This window comes from Rattus norvegicus, chromosome 5 (assembly GCF_036323735.1).
Source record: "Rattus norvegicus strain BN/NHsdMcwi chromosome 5, GRCr8, whole genome shotgun sequence".
In the NCBI taxonomy this organism is placed as follows: Eukaryota; Metazoa; Chordata; class Mammalia; order Rodentia; family Muridae; genus Rattus; species Rattus norvegicus.
Window position 1 is genome coordinate 136,450,436 of NC_086023.1, and position 18,343 is coordinate 136,468,778.

Consider the following 18,343-nt stretch of genomic DNA (forward strand, 5'->3'; position numbering starts at 1 on the left):
ATTTGGGGTATTTAGGGCTTTTTGAAACTTCTGACTTCTTAGCTGCATGTTTTATTTTCTCACAGCCCGTCTTCTAACCTCAAGACCCTTAGCAGGACCTCTGAGAATCCAGAACTTCTAAACTCACACCCAAGCTGGACTTTGGCTTCTCATCCCTCACTGCTTCTCCTGGGAGCCCTTCCTTCACCAAATGCAGCCTTAGGGACACTTGCTTGGGTCACTGTGTATCAGAGCTTGTGTTAGGGCTAGAGCAATGCTCAGTGCTCAAGTCCCCTTGCTGTGCCAAGGTCCATGCACCCACAATGAAGAGCTTATGACCTCTGACTTCAGCTCCAGAGGATCCCACGCACTCTTCACACCTCCAAGGGCACCTACATGGACATAGCATATGCACACACATACACATATAAACAAATGAAGAATCTTAAGAACTCAGTAAAGCTGGAGGCCGAGCTGTTGTTAAGTTCAAGGCCAGCCTGGGCTGCATAGTGAGACACCGTCTCACAAAACAAAACACCAGAGTGAGCCTTGGGTATGGTGAACACTCATATAATTCAGGAGGATGGGGTAAGAGAGTGGTGAATTCAGAGGAACCTGGGCCGAGGGTTAAGACAACCTCAAAACCAGACACAAGTATGCAGGTCCTGAGGGATGGGGAGTTAGACATAGTCTGATTCAGGATCCAGTGATGAGAGAAGCCAAGCTACTGAGGCCTTCCCCGCCCCTCTTCCAAACACCTCTTTGCCTGCACATAAGCAGTTTTCCACTGAGGGTCTGTGTTGGAAGCATTAGTTTCTCCCGTTAGATTCCTCTGTTCTCACTATCAGTAGCCCACGACCCGGACTTTTGTTTAACTTAGAAATAGTGATATTGTCAGAGCATGAGGACTGAGATGTGAAAGAGAAATTACAGGAACCCCTGTGTTGTTTACAGAACTTCCATGCCTCCCTCTTAAAATAAACAAATGATTTGTTTGTTTCTTCATTTGACTTTAAGTTTTTGGGGTAGGATTGCTCTGTGTCACCCTGGCTGACCTGGATTATCTTTATAGACAAGGCTGTCTTCAACCTCACAGAGTTCTGCCTGCCTCTGCCTCCCGAGTGCTGGGTTAAAGGTGTGTGCCACTCGGTCTGGATAAATACATGATATTTTAAATGGAAATACAACTGATGGGAATATATTAATACCAATGCATAACACAATTAAATAAGAAATTACGAAGCAGGAAGTGAATCTTCAGAGGTGTGCAATGACTGGATAAAGCCGTCCACCCTGGGCCCTGTGTACACAGGATAGCATGGGGCAGACAGCTAAGCCCTTCAGGCTTCCCCAGGAGCAGCTTTCCTGTTCTTGGATGCAACTGATCCACCCAGTGAGCTCTTCCATTCTGCCCTCTGCTCTTTAGAGCCCAAGGCCATAAAGATCTCTAATGAGCCAGACACTGGGAATGGGACCCAGGGTGAGTAAGCAGCCTGAGGCAATGGCTTATCAGAAGCACATCAAAGCCCTTTAAGGGAAAGAAGAGGCCTACCTGGAGGAGAAAATATGCTAAGCCTAGGAAACAAGTGCTCTAGCTCCTGGCTGTCTGCTCTAGAAAGGCAGGACATGGATCTACATCTCGGGGACATTTCTACTTGCCAGTTCCATTGATCTGGTGGCATTGGAGATGGCACAGATCTCCTCTGCTGGCCATGATGACTCAGTGGGGGACAAGGACAGAAAGTACCCAATGGTCATTTGGATCAGTGCTAAGGATTGCAGCCTTGGAAAGGTTGACAACCCAGTGCCCTGGGCATGTGCAGCTTCTCTGTCTCTCACGTCCCTTCTGCTCTGTGTAATGCTTTTATATGTCACATTTCAGGAGGCTCTTAGCCTGCTCCACCTCTGCACCCTGCCTCTGGCTGAGATCCCTGCTCAAACGTTCCCTAGCCTCTCTAGACTGCTCAGGGCAGCTCTTCCAGGCAGGCAGACCCCTCCACACCCAGCTTCCTGCTTGAGCTTCCAGCTGTCTGCAGTGTTTATCTGAACTCGAGATGAGCTCATCTGCGCATGTCAGGCTTCTTCTGATTCCCCACAGCGTCTGCTCAGTGGGTTCCCGAGCTGGGCACCAAGACCTGGATTCTCCATGCTGCCAGTGCTCTGGCCTAGTTCTGAGCCAGGCTACACATGGCTCCAGCTTTGAGCAAATGCCTGCAGGCAAGGACTGACTTCAAGTGCAGATGTGCTGACATGGCCGCTATGCTGACAGAGGTGTCTCTCCGCCCTCCCTCTCATGGCTTTACAGGACCTTCTGCATGGTTTACATGCCTTCCATGCCTCCCTTTTTTCGTAAACGATGATTTTTTTTGGTTTGTTTATTTGTTTTTCAGCTTTTGGTTTTGGGATTTTTGCGACAGGATTTCTCTGTGTAACCCTGGCTGTCCTGGGTAACACGTAGACCATCATACATCACAATCGAATAAGAAAGGACAAAGACGAAAGTGGATGTGCAGAATTGAGCAAAGATTGGATAAAGCAGTCCCCCCCGGGCAAAGAGGATCCGAGATCCAATGTTGCCACTGGGGCAGATTCAATGAGGGCAATCACAAAGGAACAGGCGGTAACTTGGTCCTCTCCAAAGGAGTAAAGTCGGTCAAGTAACCCCATTCTCAGGTCTGCAATGCAGGGTATGGAGTTCCGTGGAATGGAAGGCTGTGTTTGATCCTCAGCGCCCAGGAAGAGAGGGAGAAGGCTGAGCAGCACCCAGAGGCCATACAATTAGTCCAGTCGTCCATTAAAAATGAGAAACCATGATTGTGAACACACTACCCATAAACGTGTAATTTTGTAGCATATAAAAGTAAAACCTGATGGGGACGGGGCACTAGGAAAGCTGATTCTCTGTTAGTGAAGTTAGGATGCCTTAAATTCAAAGTAGATGTTACAAATCTAGGATGTCAAGTGTAACTCCCCAGGAACACGTTTATCAAGTACGCAAAGAGAGTATAGTGTGTGTGTGTGTGTGTGTGTGTGTGTGTGTGTGTGTGTGTGTATGCGTGGTTTGTCCTGTGGTGTGTGGTGTAGGGGTGTGTGTGTCTGTAGGCCACATGTTCATATATGGGATTAAAATCTTTGACCACAAAAAGACAGCAAAGCACAAAAGGAAATAGGAGCATGGGAAGAGAAGCCATAGGCCCACAGAAGATGTAACCAATGATAGACCAATGATAGAATTATGTTCCTTCTTGACAGTTAAACAGTTTAAGATGTAAATAAACTATGTTCGCAAATATAAAATCAGAAATCAGCTGTACGGTTTTTATTTTTTATTAGGTTTTTAGTTTATGTTTATGGGTGTTTGCCAGTTTGTCTGTACATGCCAGAGTACAGACAGAGTGTGTTGGATAATCTGGAATTGCAGTTACAAAGGCATGAACCACCTTAAGGGGGCTGAGAATCCAATCTGGGTTCCTGTGACAAACAGACAGCACTTTTAACCACATGAGCCACCACCCCATGATTCCCAAAGATTATATGAAGGGCTCTCGATAGAAACGAAAACAGTTCTAAACAGTCATGCATCTAATGAACTACAAAATATATGAAAAATATTGGAGGAAATTCTGGCAGAATTGAAGGGAAAACAGAAAAGTCTGTTACAGGAGTGGGAGACTACTATGTACCCACTCAATTCTGGCTAGAACAAACCAGATAGATGTGGAAAGAGAGGGTTTGAACCACACAAGAACCCAGTAGAACAGAAGGGTTCCATTGGATGCTGGTGCTGGCATGGGAATAGCAGAGGCAGGGGGATCTCTTGAGTTCAACACCAGCCACTTCTACAGAGCGAACTCCAGGCCAGCCAGGGGCTACAGAAAGAAATCCTGTGTAGAAAAACCAGCCAACCAACCAACCTAAGAAACAAAGAAAAGCAAAAACGAATCAATTAACAAACAACCGAGAACCTGCGTTATTATTGAGGGGAAATGGCCGGATTCTCAGTGTTTCTGACGAGAAACTGTTTTGATTACCCCAACAATTCACGAGATGAAATCTTCTTTAAGCGCACTAAAAATTCGGGTCATAGGTTCACCTAAACCCTCAACCCATGAGAAGTAAGTTACAGGGTTCAAATCTACAACCAATAGGTTATTTTTGCTTGGGTTTGGTTTTTGTTTTTCGAGCCGAGTTTTTCTGTGTATCCCTGGCTGCTCTGGACTCGTCTTGCAGATCAGGCTGGACTTGAACTTACAGAGATCCCCCTGCCTCTCTGCCTCTGGAGAGCTCTAATTAAAGGCCTGCACCACCGTGCTTGACTCATAGGCAGTTCTTTAGGACCTACGTTCTCAACTTTCCCGTCACAGGATGACTGCTTTAAAACCCACAAGGAGGGATGGAACGGGCAATACGCTGAGCTGTATGCAGTGCAATCCGGGAAGAGACACCATGGCTGTTAGCCTTCGTCAGGCTGCAACACTTTAATACGGTTCTTCGGTGGTGACCAGCAGCCATAAGATTATTTCGGCTCATGAGTATAATTTCTCCTACTGATATGAATTGTAATGCAGCTAATATGTAGGATATCAAATATGCGATCCTTGTGAAAGGGCGGTTCAGCCCTGCAAAAGCGTTAGCATAAACCTGTTGAAAACCACTGCCCCAAGGCTTCTTGCTAGCAAATTCAAAAATCCCAAGGCCCCGACCGGTTGATAGGTAGACACGGACTTCACTAGGCTCCTCCCACAAAGGGGGTGGTCCACGCAAGACCCCATAAAAGTCAAAGCCTTCTGAAGGGGTTTCTCCCATCCACCTAGATCACTTGAGCTCGTGGTTACCATCGGAGACCACTCTCTGGATCGGCTTCGGTAAGTCTCCATTCTCATTGGCAAAGTGATCAACCTGGGCTGGAACTTCTAAAGAAGGGGAGGTCAGAATTGCCAGTAGTGAGGCAGAGAGAAGTCTCTGCAGAGGTCAGGGGCAGGTATGCTGAGAGCCAGGGGGGTGTTATGCACGAGAAAAACGCAGCCTGTGTTGGAGCCTGTGCTGTGGAATTGTAATCAAAACAATTGTAATCATCACAACTGTCTTTGCAAGATGCAGTGCCAGCTCAGCCCTTCAGCAGGCCTCAAATGTGCCCACAATGCCAGGACTCATGATCCAGAAAGAGACCAGGCTGCGAGTGTGGTGACCACAACTCAAGTCCCAGCACTTGAGACAGAAGCAGGAAGATTCTGATTTTCATGCTGGCCTGGTCTGCACACGGAGTTTTGAAATAATAATTTTTAAAATAATAAAATGAAGCCAGGCACGGTGGCCAATGTCGTTAATTTCTGAAGTACGGAGAGGAGTCAGAGGCAGATGGATCAAGGCCAGCCTGATCCACCGCGTAAATTTCATGTCAACCGGGGCTCTGTAGACACACAGTCTCAAAAATAAATACAAATTCAAATAGTCATTTTGGGGATAGAATTCTCCTCTATAGCAATTCGCTATGTAAACCAGGATAGCCTCAGACACAGAGACACATCTTCCACTGTCTCCCACGGACTGAGATTAAAGCTGTGGGCCACCAGGTCTGGCCTAGGAAAGTACTTGTGTTAATGGTCCCTCAGGTACAGGAGGTCAGAACCATGTGCATCCTGAGGGCCTGAAGGTTACAGACCAGAGCCTGTGCTGTTGTGTGCACCAGAATTCCTTCCCTGCTTCCATTTTCTCAGATACTCATCCAAATCTGGCAGGTCCACTTTGTACAAATTAGAGTTGTCACCCTAGGGTGGGTCCAGCCTGACTGTCTGGGAATGTGAGTTGGAGTCATGAGAGAGGAAGTTTAAGATGCTCTTCTGGGTCTCTATTTTAAAATATTTATTTTTTGTTTTTAATATATATTCATTTTAAAATATATTATGTATAATAGAATACAGAGTATATATAATATTGTATATGAATATTAAGTATTATATTTGTTATATATTGTATAATTAAAATATCATGTTTCCTAGTTGATGAAAATGAGTGTATGTGTCTCTGAGGGACAAAAGAGAGAGTTGGGTCCGCTTGAACTGGAGTCTTTCATTAGCCACAGAAGATGGCTCTTGAGGTCTATTGGTTTGGAATAGTTATGCTCTGGTGTTTGGTTGGTTAAGCTGTGTGTGTGTTTGTTTCATTTTTGTGTTTGTTGTTTTTCTCGAGGCAGGCATCGAGATGACTCCCAGGCCATCTGGAATTTAGTCTTTAGGCCAGGGTGGCTCAAATCCACAGACCACCAGCATCTGCCTCATGTGGGTGGGGTTAGAAGTCGGAGCCACCACCACTAGGTTTAAGTTAATCCCATCATGCAACCTGCCCCCACCCACAGGACCTGCTGCCCCACCCACAGGGCTTCTCACAAAACTTTATCTTATTCACACAATTTCAGTTGGCAGTGGTGACGAAACCTTTAATCCCAGCACGAGGGAGGCAGAGGCAAACAAAGCCGATCCCTGAATTGGAGCGTGGAGTGGTCAACAGAGGGACTTCCAGGATAGCCAGGGCTACAGAGACACCCTGGCCTCAAAAACAAAACAGACAAATATTAATAATAAATTAATTGAAAATAGTAAACAAAAACTGAAAAGATTCTTTGTGAAATAAAGAGCCAGGGGTTGGTGGTCCATTCTTTCACTCACTGAGTACGCAGGAGGCAGAGGCACACAGATCTATGAGTTCGAGGCCGTCCTGAACTACAGAGGGAGTTTCAGGACAGCCTGGGCTACACAGAGAGACCCTGTCTCAAAAAAACTGATAATATGGGATGGAACCTTTGTTGTACGTTGGGTTTTGTTTGTTTGTTTGGTTGATTGGTTGGTGATAGGATTTCTCTATTTCATTAATTTTCTCTGTTTTGTCCACGGCATGCCCCTCCACTCTCAGCCTGCTGTGGATTTTTGAGTCAAGATCTCCCTGTGGGGCTAGAGAGATGTCTCAGTGGTTAAGAGCACTGACTTCTCTTCCAGAGATCATGAGTTCAATTCCCAGCAATCATATAGTGGCTCACACAACCATCTGTAATGGGATCTGATGCCCTCTTCTGATATGAAGACAGCTACAGTGCACTTAAATAATAATAATAATAATGAATCTTTTTTTGAAAAGATCTCCGTATCAAACTCTGCTAGGCCTATCCTAGGTAATAACTCTTCAGTCTTCCCCTTCCCCACAACCCCTCAAGCAACCCCGAGTCCCCTGTCTGACTGTCTCTTCCACTCCTGTCTATCAGTGATCATGTCTGTAGCATGGCTGAGTGAGTCTTCCACAGTAAATCCTGAATTTTAATCACCCATTTGTATCTGATGATGATCAGACTCCTAGACACTACATGGTGTGGGTACCATAATATGTATAAATATGTACATAAATATGTAGAAACATCAAATATCTTTTCAATTTTCTTGAGGTACAGGCCCAGAAATGGATTGCTGGGGTTGTACAGCAAAACCAGCCCCTGTGTGTCAACCCCATTCTCTACAGCAGTTGTGAGGTTCACCTTTCTGCTTTTCTTTTGGATTTTCAAGATGCTTTCTCTATAGCCAGGCTTTCCTGGAACTCCAGGCTGACCTAGAATTCAGATCTCCTGCCTCTGCCTCCAGAGTGCTGGAATCAAAGGCAAGCATCACCATCACCATGTCCCGGCCTTCATTTTTCAGTGCCAGCAGTAGGCAAGAATTCCTATTCTTCATAGCTCAACATCTCTAGTTATTAGTGTGTGGGGCTTCTCTTTAAATATTATCCATGCCAATAATTGTCTGCTCTGTCTCCTTTCATTTCCTACGCTGACATTGGGCATCGTCCCTGGCTTGGTACTCATTCGTGTATCTTCAGTGATATGTTTTGGGGTCCTTGGTCTCTCTGTGTTTGTGCTGTTAGAGGTGGAATCTCGGGCTTCTGCTCACAAGCTGTGTTTCTTTCCCTCGCCTCCCACTCTTTTGATGTGGTGGGGTTGAATACAGGGCTTTGGGAGTGATGTAGGAAATGTTGGTCTACGACTATCTACAATCTCCCATCTTTATATCTACTTATGATGGTTGTTATTGTTTTCTTTTTTTTCAGGGGGTTCTCTGTGTAGCCCTGGCTGTCCTAGAACACACTTTGCAGACCAGGCTAGCCTCAAACTCACCCACATCTACAGCCCGAGTGTTGGGACCCTGTGGCATGTGGAGACACCGCCCAGCTATTTATCTTTTAGGCACAATCTTTTGAATTTTCTTACTATTTACTTGGTTGGTTGATTAGTTGGTTGGTTGGTTGGTTGATTGGTTGGTTGGTTGGTTGGTTGATTGGTTGGTTGGTTGGTTGGTTGGAGACCGGGTTTCTCTGTGGTCCTCTGTGTTCTGGATCTCACTGTGCTGACCAGACTGGACTCATGTTCAGGGTTCCCCATCTCTTGTATCTGAGCTCTGAAGTTAACCGTAGGTGCCAGCCCTGCCTGTCTCTTTATCTTCTGGGAAATGAAAGTTTTATTTTTACATCTGGTCTGAGGACATTATAAACATGACCAAAAATGTCACGCAGAAGCCACTTTGTACCCTGAACATACACGCTAATGACAAGAACACTTTTAAAAAATCATTGCTACTTTTTGAGTGAGTATATAAGGAAAACCTTGGAATGATGCTTGAAGGATCTAGAAATTTGTAAGTGGTTGAACTCTTTACAGACTTTACCTGGGAAAGTTCTTTTTGAAGATACTAAAAACTTAGTGTCAAAATGTCGAATTGCTCTCTCGTTTTCCATCGTTTAGGTTACCTGACGCTTTTCCTGGACTTTTTAGAGAATCTAAAATGTTAATGACCAAGCTGACAAGTCGATGACCTAGTCTTTGTGGTGTAGCATTTGCAAATCTTTTTAAAACAATGCTGTTTCCAACCACCGTAAATCACACAGGTGCAGTAGAGACATATGTATTTCCCCAGCTTTTTAGGACTAACATGGACACTTGTCCTGTTTGTGACCTGTGCTGCTTACTCAGGATCATCCTGTCAGTCACATCAATGCAGGTATACAGGTGACAGGCTATGCAGGTATCCATCACCTGGGGTTCCCTGACTCAGCATCCTTACATGTTGGCCCTTCTCAATCTGTCAGAAGGGCCTGAGGATTGAGGGGGGCGTCGGGGATTTCACTGACAAAGCCCCAAGTCTGAGTTTACTCTCCTGAGCCAGGCTGAAACAGCAGATAATATTTTAAGTTTTAGTTTTAGGACAACATTGGGGATTTCAGTTGTGCTTTCTTACCCCAGTAAACTAGGAACACTTTATTTCAAATATGAAAAGTATCACTCGTGTCTTCCACAAAATCCTGCATAGTTTTTGCTTATTTGTTTGTTTCTCTGTTGTTTTTGAAATCAGGTTTTGCAAAGTATAGGGACTGAGCAAACCTCAATGTCAAGATGCAGCTTCCTCAGCTCTCTGAGTGCTGGAGACTCAGGACTGGAGCAGAGCTGGTTGAAGCCAGTGCGTCATCATTTCAGTTGAGGCAGGAGGCCCAGGACCATTCCTTGAGTCCTTTTCTGAGACAGAGTCAGGCTGGCCTTCCCATGACCACCTGCTTTCTCTGAATTCTAGGATTTCAGGGCCCTAAATGTGTGGTTCTGGATTCTCCTTCTGAGTTACTCTCTGTGCATCTCAGGATGGGTAAACAAAGTCCCTCCACGTCCCTTATAAACCGGGGAAATACTAGTGGGTTTGGTAGCTGTTCGGGAAGACTTGAGCTCCAGGGGAAGGAAGGAATTTAGTGAGAGTGAAATGGATTTGTAATGGAATTTGAGTTCCATTACAGCTTAGGTGGGTGCTTCCTGTGCAATGCTGTGTGGTAATGAATTCTATTATAATTCTCTGCCTTAAAGATCAGCAACCTTGGTGAACCTATTTGTGAGTAGAAAGGGAGGGTCTAGGCTAGCAAGATGGCTCAGTGGGTAAAGGCACTGTCACCCAAACCTGAAACCCACAAAGTCAAAGGAGAGGACCCGTTCTTATAAGTTGTCCTGTGCCCTACACAGGTGCACTGTGGCACAGGCCAGCACAGGTGCCTGCACACATGAAACATATCCCGTGGTGTGACAGTCCTACAGTGACAGACATGGAAGGTTGAGGCAGAAGGATTGTAGGATCAGAGTGTGCTTGGGCAATTTTTAAAAAGGTTGTTTGGAGAGGCTGGAGAGATGTGTCATTAGTTAAGTGCATTGTCTGCTCTGCAGGGGACCCAGGTTGAATTCCCACCATCACAAACTGTTCACAAGTGTCTGTGTAACTCCAGCTGCAGAGGATCTGATGCAGGGCCCTAGTCCTGCTTCCTGACTCTTCTGGTAATTTCAGCATGGACTTCACCACACTCCTCAGTTCATGGGACTCTGCTTGCTGAAAGTGATGATGTTCAGTGAATTTGTATCATTTTCCAGCCAGCCTCTCTGCCCTTTACTGTTCTTCCAGGGAAAGAAGGCGTCAGCAGTGGAGCCAAAGTGTACACCGTGAAGGCAGTCGGCCTTGACCTTCTCCCACTGTAACGCTGGCTCAGTTACCCCCTTGCACGCTTGTTTTCCAAGTCTGATGCGTGTGTAGACTCCAGTGCAAGAGCACACACCTGCTGCTGCGTCTCTGCATACCTCCCGGCCCTGATGGCCCCGAACTGATGCCCTTCTTACCCCAGGGCAGCTCTGCCTCTGTCCAGATGTTCTCTGCAGCTGTAACTGTGGGGCACTGGAAACCAAGAATCTGCTCTGGCCACTTTCCCACCCAGCCAGAGCAGCAATGCACATCCCGCCTTCCTCACAGGAAGAGTCACTGGTTACTAAGGAATGTCATATACGTATGCACCAGAGACACAGGCAGTGGGACCCTGGTTATTTCTTTTTAAACACTTTCTTCCTCTCTCTCTCTCTCTCTCTCTCTCTCTCTCTCTCTCTCTCTCTTCTTCCTTCCTTCCTTCTCTCTTCCCTTCTTGTTTAGATTTAGTATTTGGACTCTCTGTAGACCAGGGTGGCCTGCATCGTTCTCTGTTCACCAGAATTTCCTGGAACTCAAGGGTCTCTGGCCTCTGCCTCCCTAGTGCAGGGATAAAGATGTGCACTGCCCTGGTGTATGTCATGCCCTAACCCACCTGCTTTCCCAGTTGCCACCTCTGCCCAGCTATTTATTTGTTTTAAACACAATCAGTTATTGATATGATCTGACTTTATCCTTTGGTTTTTCAAGAAGGGTTTAGTGGTTACGTTGCCTGACTTGGTACTCACTCTGCAAACTGGACCTGGCTGGGAACACAATCTCTTTATTTTGGGTGTGACCCTCCCGTTCAATGGCCGAGCCAACTCCACACCCCCATCTCCTTTAAAGGATATGTTTGGTTTCTACTTCCTTAGTGTATTTTCCCCACCATTATGTCCGTGCACCACACGCATGCATTCCCAGTTGATCCTGGACTAGGGCATTGCATCAGATCGTCTGGAGCTGGAGTTACACAGACAGTTGTGAACAGCCACGTGGGTTCGGGGAATTGAATTGGGTCCCCTGAAGAGCAGACAATGCTCTTACCTAATGTCTCATGTCTCCAGTTTCTACAAATGACTTTCCCCTTAAATGTCCAAGCACACTTTGATTTTACAATCCTTCTGCCTCAACCTTCCACGTAGCTGGACTTAGAAGACTGTCACACGAGGTGGTATGTTTTCTGTGTGCAGGCACGAGTGCTGGCGTGTGACACAGTGCATCCGTGTAGGGCACAGGAGACCTTACAAGAACAGGTTCTCTCCTTTCACTCTGCGGGTTTCAGGTCTGGGTGACAGCGCCTTTACCCACTGAGCAATCTTGCCAGCCTCTTCCTCCCTTTCTGATTACAAATAGGTTCATCAAGTTTGTTGATCTTTAAAAAATTTGATCAATTTTTATTTCAGCTGACTTTTCTGTATTAGCTCTGCTCTAATGTTCTTCTTTGTCATGTTTGAGTTTATTTTAAGCTTAGAACACGAAATTGTAAATAATGTTAGCTCATTGTTTTGTATTTCCAGTCTTTCCATGCATTTGTATCTGTACAGTAGAGTGTGCTCCCTATGGAGCTGTTTTCTCCTTAAAACAGGGACAGCCATGACTCCTGTGTCCTGGTGTCATTGGTGCAAATGTTATGTAATTCTATGAAACCTGACTCTCTCTTCTAACTGGTTGTCTATGGCAATGTCTGCAGAGGCCCTTTTGAGTAAGAAAAGATGGTGGATGGTTTAGCTTGGCATTGGTGGGAAGGCAGGATGAGGACCAGGTCTTAAGGTTCTGTTGAGTGACCTTCTGATTTTACTTCCTAGGTTCTTACAACTGAAAATCCAGTTCTACAAACAGCTTACCTCCATCCTCCAAACATCTGGGGCTCTTGAGTTTCTCCAAGTCTTCCTGCCACAGAAGGACCAGAACAGAGCTCCAGCTTAGCTTCAGGTCTTCATCCCAGTCTCTCAGAACCCCTGTACAGGACGGCCAGCGCAAGTCAGCCCAGAGTCATGACTTCCTGCAGTTCCACTGTGATGACCTCTGAATCTTCTTCTGTCCCTCACACAGTCACAACAATGCACCCTGCAACAGCCCTTGGTAAACCCCCTGCACAGCCACATAAGGCTGTTCCTATGAGCCAAGAAATGGTGCCTGTTGACATCATGCTCTCCACAGCAAGCACCCAGCTGACCCATGGCCAGGACAGCTCCAAGTCCTTACTCACTGCATACCAGAAGACAGCAGCCACTGGAACCAAGGTGACAAGCCCTATTGAAGACAACCAGATAAATACCATTTATGATAATCTGCTAGCAACTCTTACAGAGGGCCCTGTGGTGAGCTTCAGTGGTTACCAATCCTCATTTGAAGACTGTTCAGTCATTTCTGAGGGTAACCAAGCCTCTGATTGGGGTCAGGTGGTGACTTCCAATGCCAATCAGACTTACCATGGGCACCAGACGATGACCTTCAATAGTGAGCAGAAAGTCAATAGAAATCAGGTGACAACTGCTATTGGTGACCAGACAGTCTATAGAAATCAGGTGAAAACGTACAATGACCAGAATGTATACAGAGATAAGGTGAAAATCCTCAGTGCTAATCAGGCCTACTATAATAATCAAATGACGGTTCCCAATGGAAACCAGACTCTCTATGGGGGTCAGCCATTGCCGTTTGATACTAACCAGACTCTCTATACGGGTCAACCAATGCCCCAGGATCCTAACCATACTGTCTCTGGGGGTCAGACAATGCCTTTTGACAATATTCAGAGTCTCTATAGGGGTCAAACAATGGCCCACAAATCTAAACAATCTCACTCTGGGTATCAGATAATGTCTTTTGATACTAACCAGACTCTCTGTGAAGGTCAAGCAATGGCCCATGATTATAACCAGATTCGTTATGGGGGTCAAACAATTCCCCATGATTCTAACCAAACTCTCTATGGGGGTCACAAGATGCCTTCTGATACTAACCAGAATCTCTATGGGGGTCAGACAGTCCCTTTTGATACTAACCAGACACTCTTTGGGGGTCAGCCATTGCCGTTTGATACTAACCAGACTCTCTATAGGGGTCAACCCATGCTCCGTGATCTGAACCATACTGTCTCTGGGGTTCAGACAATGCCTTTTGACAATAACCAGAGTCTCTATAGAGGTCAAACAATGGCCCACAAATCTAAACAAACTCACTCTGGGGATCAGACAGTGTCTTTTGATTCTAACCAGGTTCTCCATAGAAATCAGAAAAACACTGCCAGCGATGAGACCACCTTCTATAGAAAGCAGGCAGTACCCTCTGATGGTAACCCAATTCTCTATGGAGATCAAACAACAAGTCACTTCGGCGATCAAACACTCTTTAAGGGTCAGCCAATGAATCCCAGCAGTCATTATGACGGGGCTCAGATAACTGGTTTCCAGACTCTCTCTGGAAATCAGAAAATGACCCCCAGTGATGATCATCAGAACTTCTACAGATATTATATGACAGCCACGGAGGGTAACCCAACCTTCGATGGGGATCAGACAACTACCACCAATGGTGACCAGACCTGTAATACAGGATGGATGATGTCCCTTGTTAGTAGTCAGATGCCCCATGGAGACACAGTGTTAGATTTTTCAATCTCCCACATGGTCCAGGGTCAAACATCCGCATGCTCTTCAGACTTCCCTGTGGTGCCAGGAAATCTCCCACACAGGAAGAATGGCCTCAGGACCCCAACCCAAAACACAGGGAAGGCCTACATCTGCCATTACTGTGGACATTCTTTTTCAAAGTCTTCCCACCTCACAGGCCATATTCGCAAACACACTGGTGAGTGAGGATCTGTCTGGATATGGGGTTTGGGGGATAAGTGGCCACAGATCTGCCTGCATACGGTTGGCTATTTAAACTATTGCCTTGTCCTGGAGCTCTGTCCCAGAGGATAACGTGGGGAAGGATGGCAAGTTTGAAATTGGGTATGGAGTTTTCTTGATCCTCCAGGCGGTAGGGTAGTGTGTGCTGTGCTACAGTCTTCTGTGATGTCTTTGCACTGCATGATGGGATAAGTGGGGTATTAGTTTGTTGCCTTGTGGAGGTTCCTGGTCTCCCCTTCACATAGGTGAGTTCTCACCATGTTGTCCACACTGTTCTTGAACACTCAGGTACAAGAAATGCTGCCACCTGAGCCATGAAGGTACTAGGACTATTGACTTATGTCCATTTCAGACTCTAGACTCTCCCTCTGTGGGATTTTCTCCTTGTACCCTCTTCCTTCTCACTCACTCCTCCATTGCCTTCCTTATTTATCCCTTCCTTATCCTCTTATTGTGGCTCCTTCTTTCTCCCTGTCTCTCCATGTTCTCCTCAGCTGTCCCACTCCTCTTCCTGTCCAGCTACTCCTTTGCATACCTCAGTGTCCTCTCCATCCACCTTGTTGAACCTTGTGCTCCATCACTGTCAGGATGCTGTCCCTTCTTCCCCTGAGTGTAACAAGCATCTCTTTCTCTCTTATCCAGGGGAGAAGCCCTACAAATGCTCCAGATGCACATGGACGTTCTCTCGCTCAGATGAGCTCACACGCCACATGAGAAAGCACACTGGGGATCGGCCCCACCAATGTCAGATCTGCTACACAACCTATCCACGATCAGATAACCTAAACGAGCATGTAAAGAAACACCACCCCTGGGTTTTAGAGATGGCTCAGTGGTTAGTAGAACAGAGTAGTCGTCCAGACTTCCTGAGTTCAATTTCCCAAAACTTGTTTATCTAGGTCACAACAGTCTGTAACGGAATCTGATGCCCTCTTCTGGTGTATCTGAAGACAGCTACAGTGTACTTATATAAATAAAATCAATGAATCTTTTTATAAAAAATAAAGAAAGAAAGAAAGAAAGAAAACTGCCTCTTAAAAAAAGAGAGGTTACTCATGCTTCCAGCCAGAACCCTTCAGTCTGTAAGGACGTGTGCACAGTTGTAAAACAGCTCCCACTAACTGGGAAGATTACACAGAGTCTCTGGACATCCTTACATTCACATGTCTGCGACATCCTGTTACACCCACTGTGCCGGGTTTAAGATTCATATAAATTCTTACTGTGGATACACTGTGACCTTCTGTGAAGACCAGGTGTGTTAGCCTTTCTCAGCATCTAGGAGACAGAGGATCTCTGAGTTTGAGGCCAGGAGGTCAGTCCTATATTTCCACCCTATTCATCAAGGGGTAGGACTTGGGGGCTGTGTACACTGAGCCACACTTCCAGCCCATCTTTGAACTTTTTCTTTTCCTTTCTCTGTAAATTTTTTTTTGTTGGGAGGAGAAGCGGGTAGCAGGTTTTCTTTGTGTAGCCCTGGGAGCCCTGAGAGCTTCACATTCATTTGCCCCTGAAGTATTTCCTGAAGAAAAGGTCTGGGTCATGCTGGGCTCTGTGGTCCCTGCTGATACTGAAGGCCATGGAGACATCCGTGGTCCATGTTGCAGCTGACTGTAAAAGGTAAGGATTGAATAAAACAATCACAGAGCAGACACGGAAGGAACCTGCTCCACCTCCCAGCCCAGACGTGGCATACCTGTAGCTTGATTTTCATGGGGTCCCCAACTAGTGGAGTGAGGCTTCTCCTTAAAAAGTGTGACAGAAATGTTGGGTTGGGGAAAGTCTCACTTTCTTTTCATGGCTTGGTCTCTCACATTTTGGTTGTGCTCCAATTAGTATAGGAGCAGCACAAATGCTTTTTCTTTCTTTAATATCTGGGTTCATTCCACAGTCTGGTGCCTATTACTCATTTATTTGGGATACTTTGAATGTATTTTCCACTCAGAACCCTAAAGAGAGAGGCAGACTACAGACACCTAGCACTACAGTTGCCCTGAGCAGCAATCGAGGATCCTGACCAACTCACTCTCAATACAGAGGCACCAGAATTAGAGCCATGAGACTCTTCAAGTCTTGGCTGTCCTGGAACTCGGTCTGTAGACCAGGTTGTCCCTAAACTCAGAAACCTGCCTTTTACTGCTTCCCAATACACAACCACAGTGGCATTACCATTCTCCTCAAAGCATGGAATTATACACTAGGTTGTGAGTATTTTTGAACAAATATATAATCCCATTGCCCAGGATCATGCAATCAGGCGTAGAAATGGCCACTCAGAACAACAGCCTTTGATTCTCTCCACAGAGTTAGGAGAGGGCAAAAGAGTAGAATCTCAAGGCTTCTTACCCACAGAAGCCAAATGAGGCATAGAGGAGAACTGATCCCATTACCCTTGGAAGAAAGCAGATAGAGAGTCACAGACAGGAATGGAGACAGTCTGAGGCAGATAGGCGATGTGGGAAAGAGATCTTGAGCATGCAAGGTGAGGAGACAGGTAGGAAGAAACAGAGTGGCAATAACATGTGTGAAAGGGCCTTATACTCACAGACAACGTCCTAAAATATAGTTGAGACTCTTCTCCTAGACAACCAGAACACTGACTGTTTAATGCCTGTGCGACCCAGTAATATGCCCCACACCTGGCCCACCCAAGAATCTAGTTTCAAAAACTGTCCTCAATTCTGCTCCCCTCTTGCCTGATGACAACACTCAGATGTTCATCTATAACTGTCACGAGATAAAAGATAAAATCCAGGATGTGGAAGCTATGATTTGACTTCATGCTTGGTACTTCAGCAGGGAGGACAGTATTGGTCAATCTGACCGGTTCTCAGATGAGGGAAGGAAAGCCCACCACCCATTCAGGGACATTTGTCATGCATTTACTTCCACCCAGGTCCTCAGTATGATCTATAGAAAAAGAGGGCTTCTCAACTACATTGGGAAAGGACGTTTAAAAGAAAAAAGTAAAGAGAAAACTCTTATCCCTCGAAGGGACTATTTATCTGCCCCTACAAATTGCTGTCCTTCATTCCTGGGCCAGTGACCTGGCTGACCAACAGTTGACCCTAAGACCATGGATGGCCATTGATAACTGATGAGGCACCCCTACCTGGTTCTGCATGAGACTCCATTTTGAAGAACACACAGCTCAGACCTACAGGTTGAGGGAGGTCACTAGGGACACAAATCTCTCCCATAACCAACTGGAAGGACCTTGTTAACTGACCTTTACCAGGATACTCCCCTGGGGTTCATCAAACCTTCTGAGTTGCTAAAACTAAGGTGTCTATAACAAGTCTGGATGTCTAATGTGGGATGTTTCAGCTGGACACCAGGATTGTGCTCAAGCTAATCCTAAACAGAGAGCCCTTACACAGGAAGGAGTCCGAATGAGAGAACAACTCACTGACAAACCTGGGGAAACAGACCTCCTCCAGACCAGCCTGGCCGGGAAGGCTACGTGGACTCTAGTTTTTATAGATGTTTTCTCCAGGTGGGTGGAAGCATTCTGCACCGACACTGAAGTTGCTCACATAGTAGCTTCACAGCTCCTCCTGATTCGAAGCTTCCCCATAGCAATCAGGTCTCACAATGGCCTAAGTGTCATAGCAACAAGCTCTCAAATAATAGTTACACATTAACACAGAGATTGCAAACTTCGTTACACATACAGGGCTCTGGGCAGCTAGAAAAAATGTACTAAACTTAAAAAGAAACCAAAGCTGACACAAGAGGCCAGCAAAGAGTGGATTGACCGCCTTCCTTTGCTTTCCTTGGGGTGTGCTGAAACCCACGTTGGGAGGGATTTGCCAACCCTGAGGTTAGGTTAGGTAGACCTTGCTCATTGCTTCCCAGGATTGGAGACCAGCAGGTGGCAGAACACTAACCATTCCTCCCTCCAGTCTTGCTAGTCCCCATCAAGGCTGTTCATCAGACTATCCTAGAGACCCAGCGGACCTACAATTCTGCCATATTTCACCTTACTGG

At 46.0% G+C, this 18,343-nt stretch overlaps 1 protein-coding gene across 9 annotated transcripts in view; it reads right to left on the bottom strand.

Annotated features, from left to right (window-relative positions):
- LOC134486976 (uncharacterized) overlaps positions 1–17,947 on the bottom strand; it is a 32,644-nt gene extending 14,697 nt beyond the window's left edge. For 2 of the 9 annotated variants that reach the window (XR_010066600.1, XR_010066602.1), the window contains exons 1-3: positions 17,771–17,932; positions 15,577–15,964; positions 12,341–12,454 (exon numbers count right to left, since the gene is read on the bottom strand). Coding sequence is in view for 4 of the 9 variants with exons in the window: in XM_063288601.1 (XP_063144671.1) it covers positions 12,857–14,092 (1,236 nt within the window). In the remaining 5 variants the exon portion in view is untranslated. The other 7 variants (XR_010066598.1, XR_010066601.1, XR_010066599.1 and 4 more) reach the window with 7 other exon arrangements.
- Between the last annotated feature and the right edge of the window lie 396 nt (positions 17,948–18,343).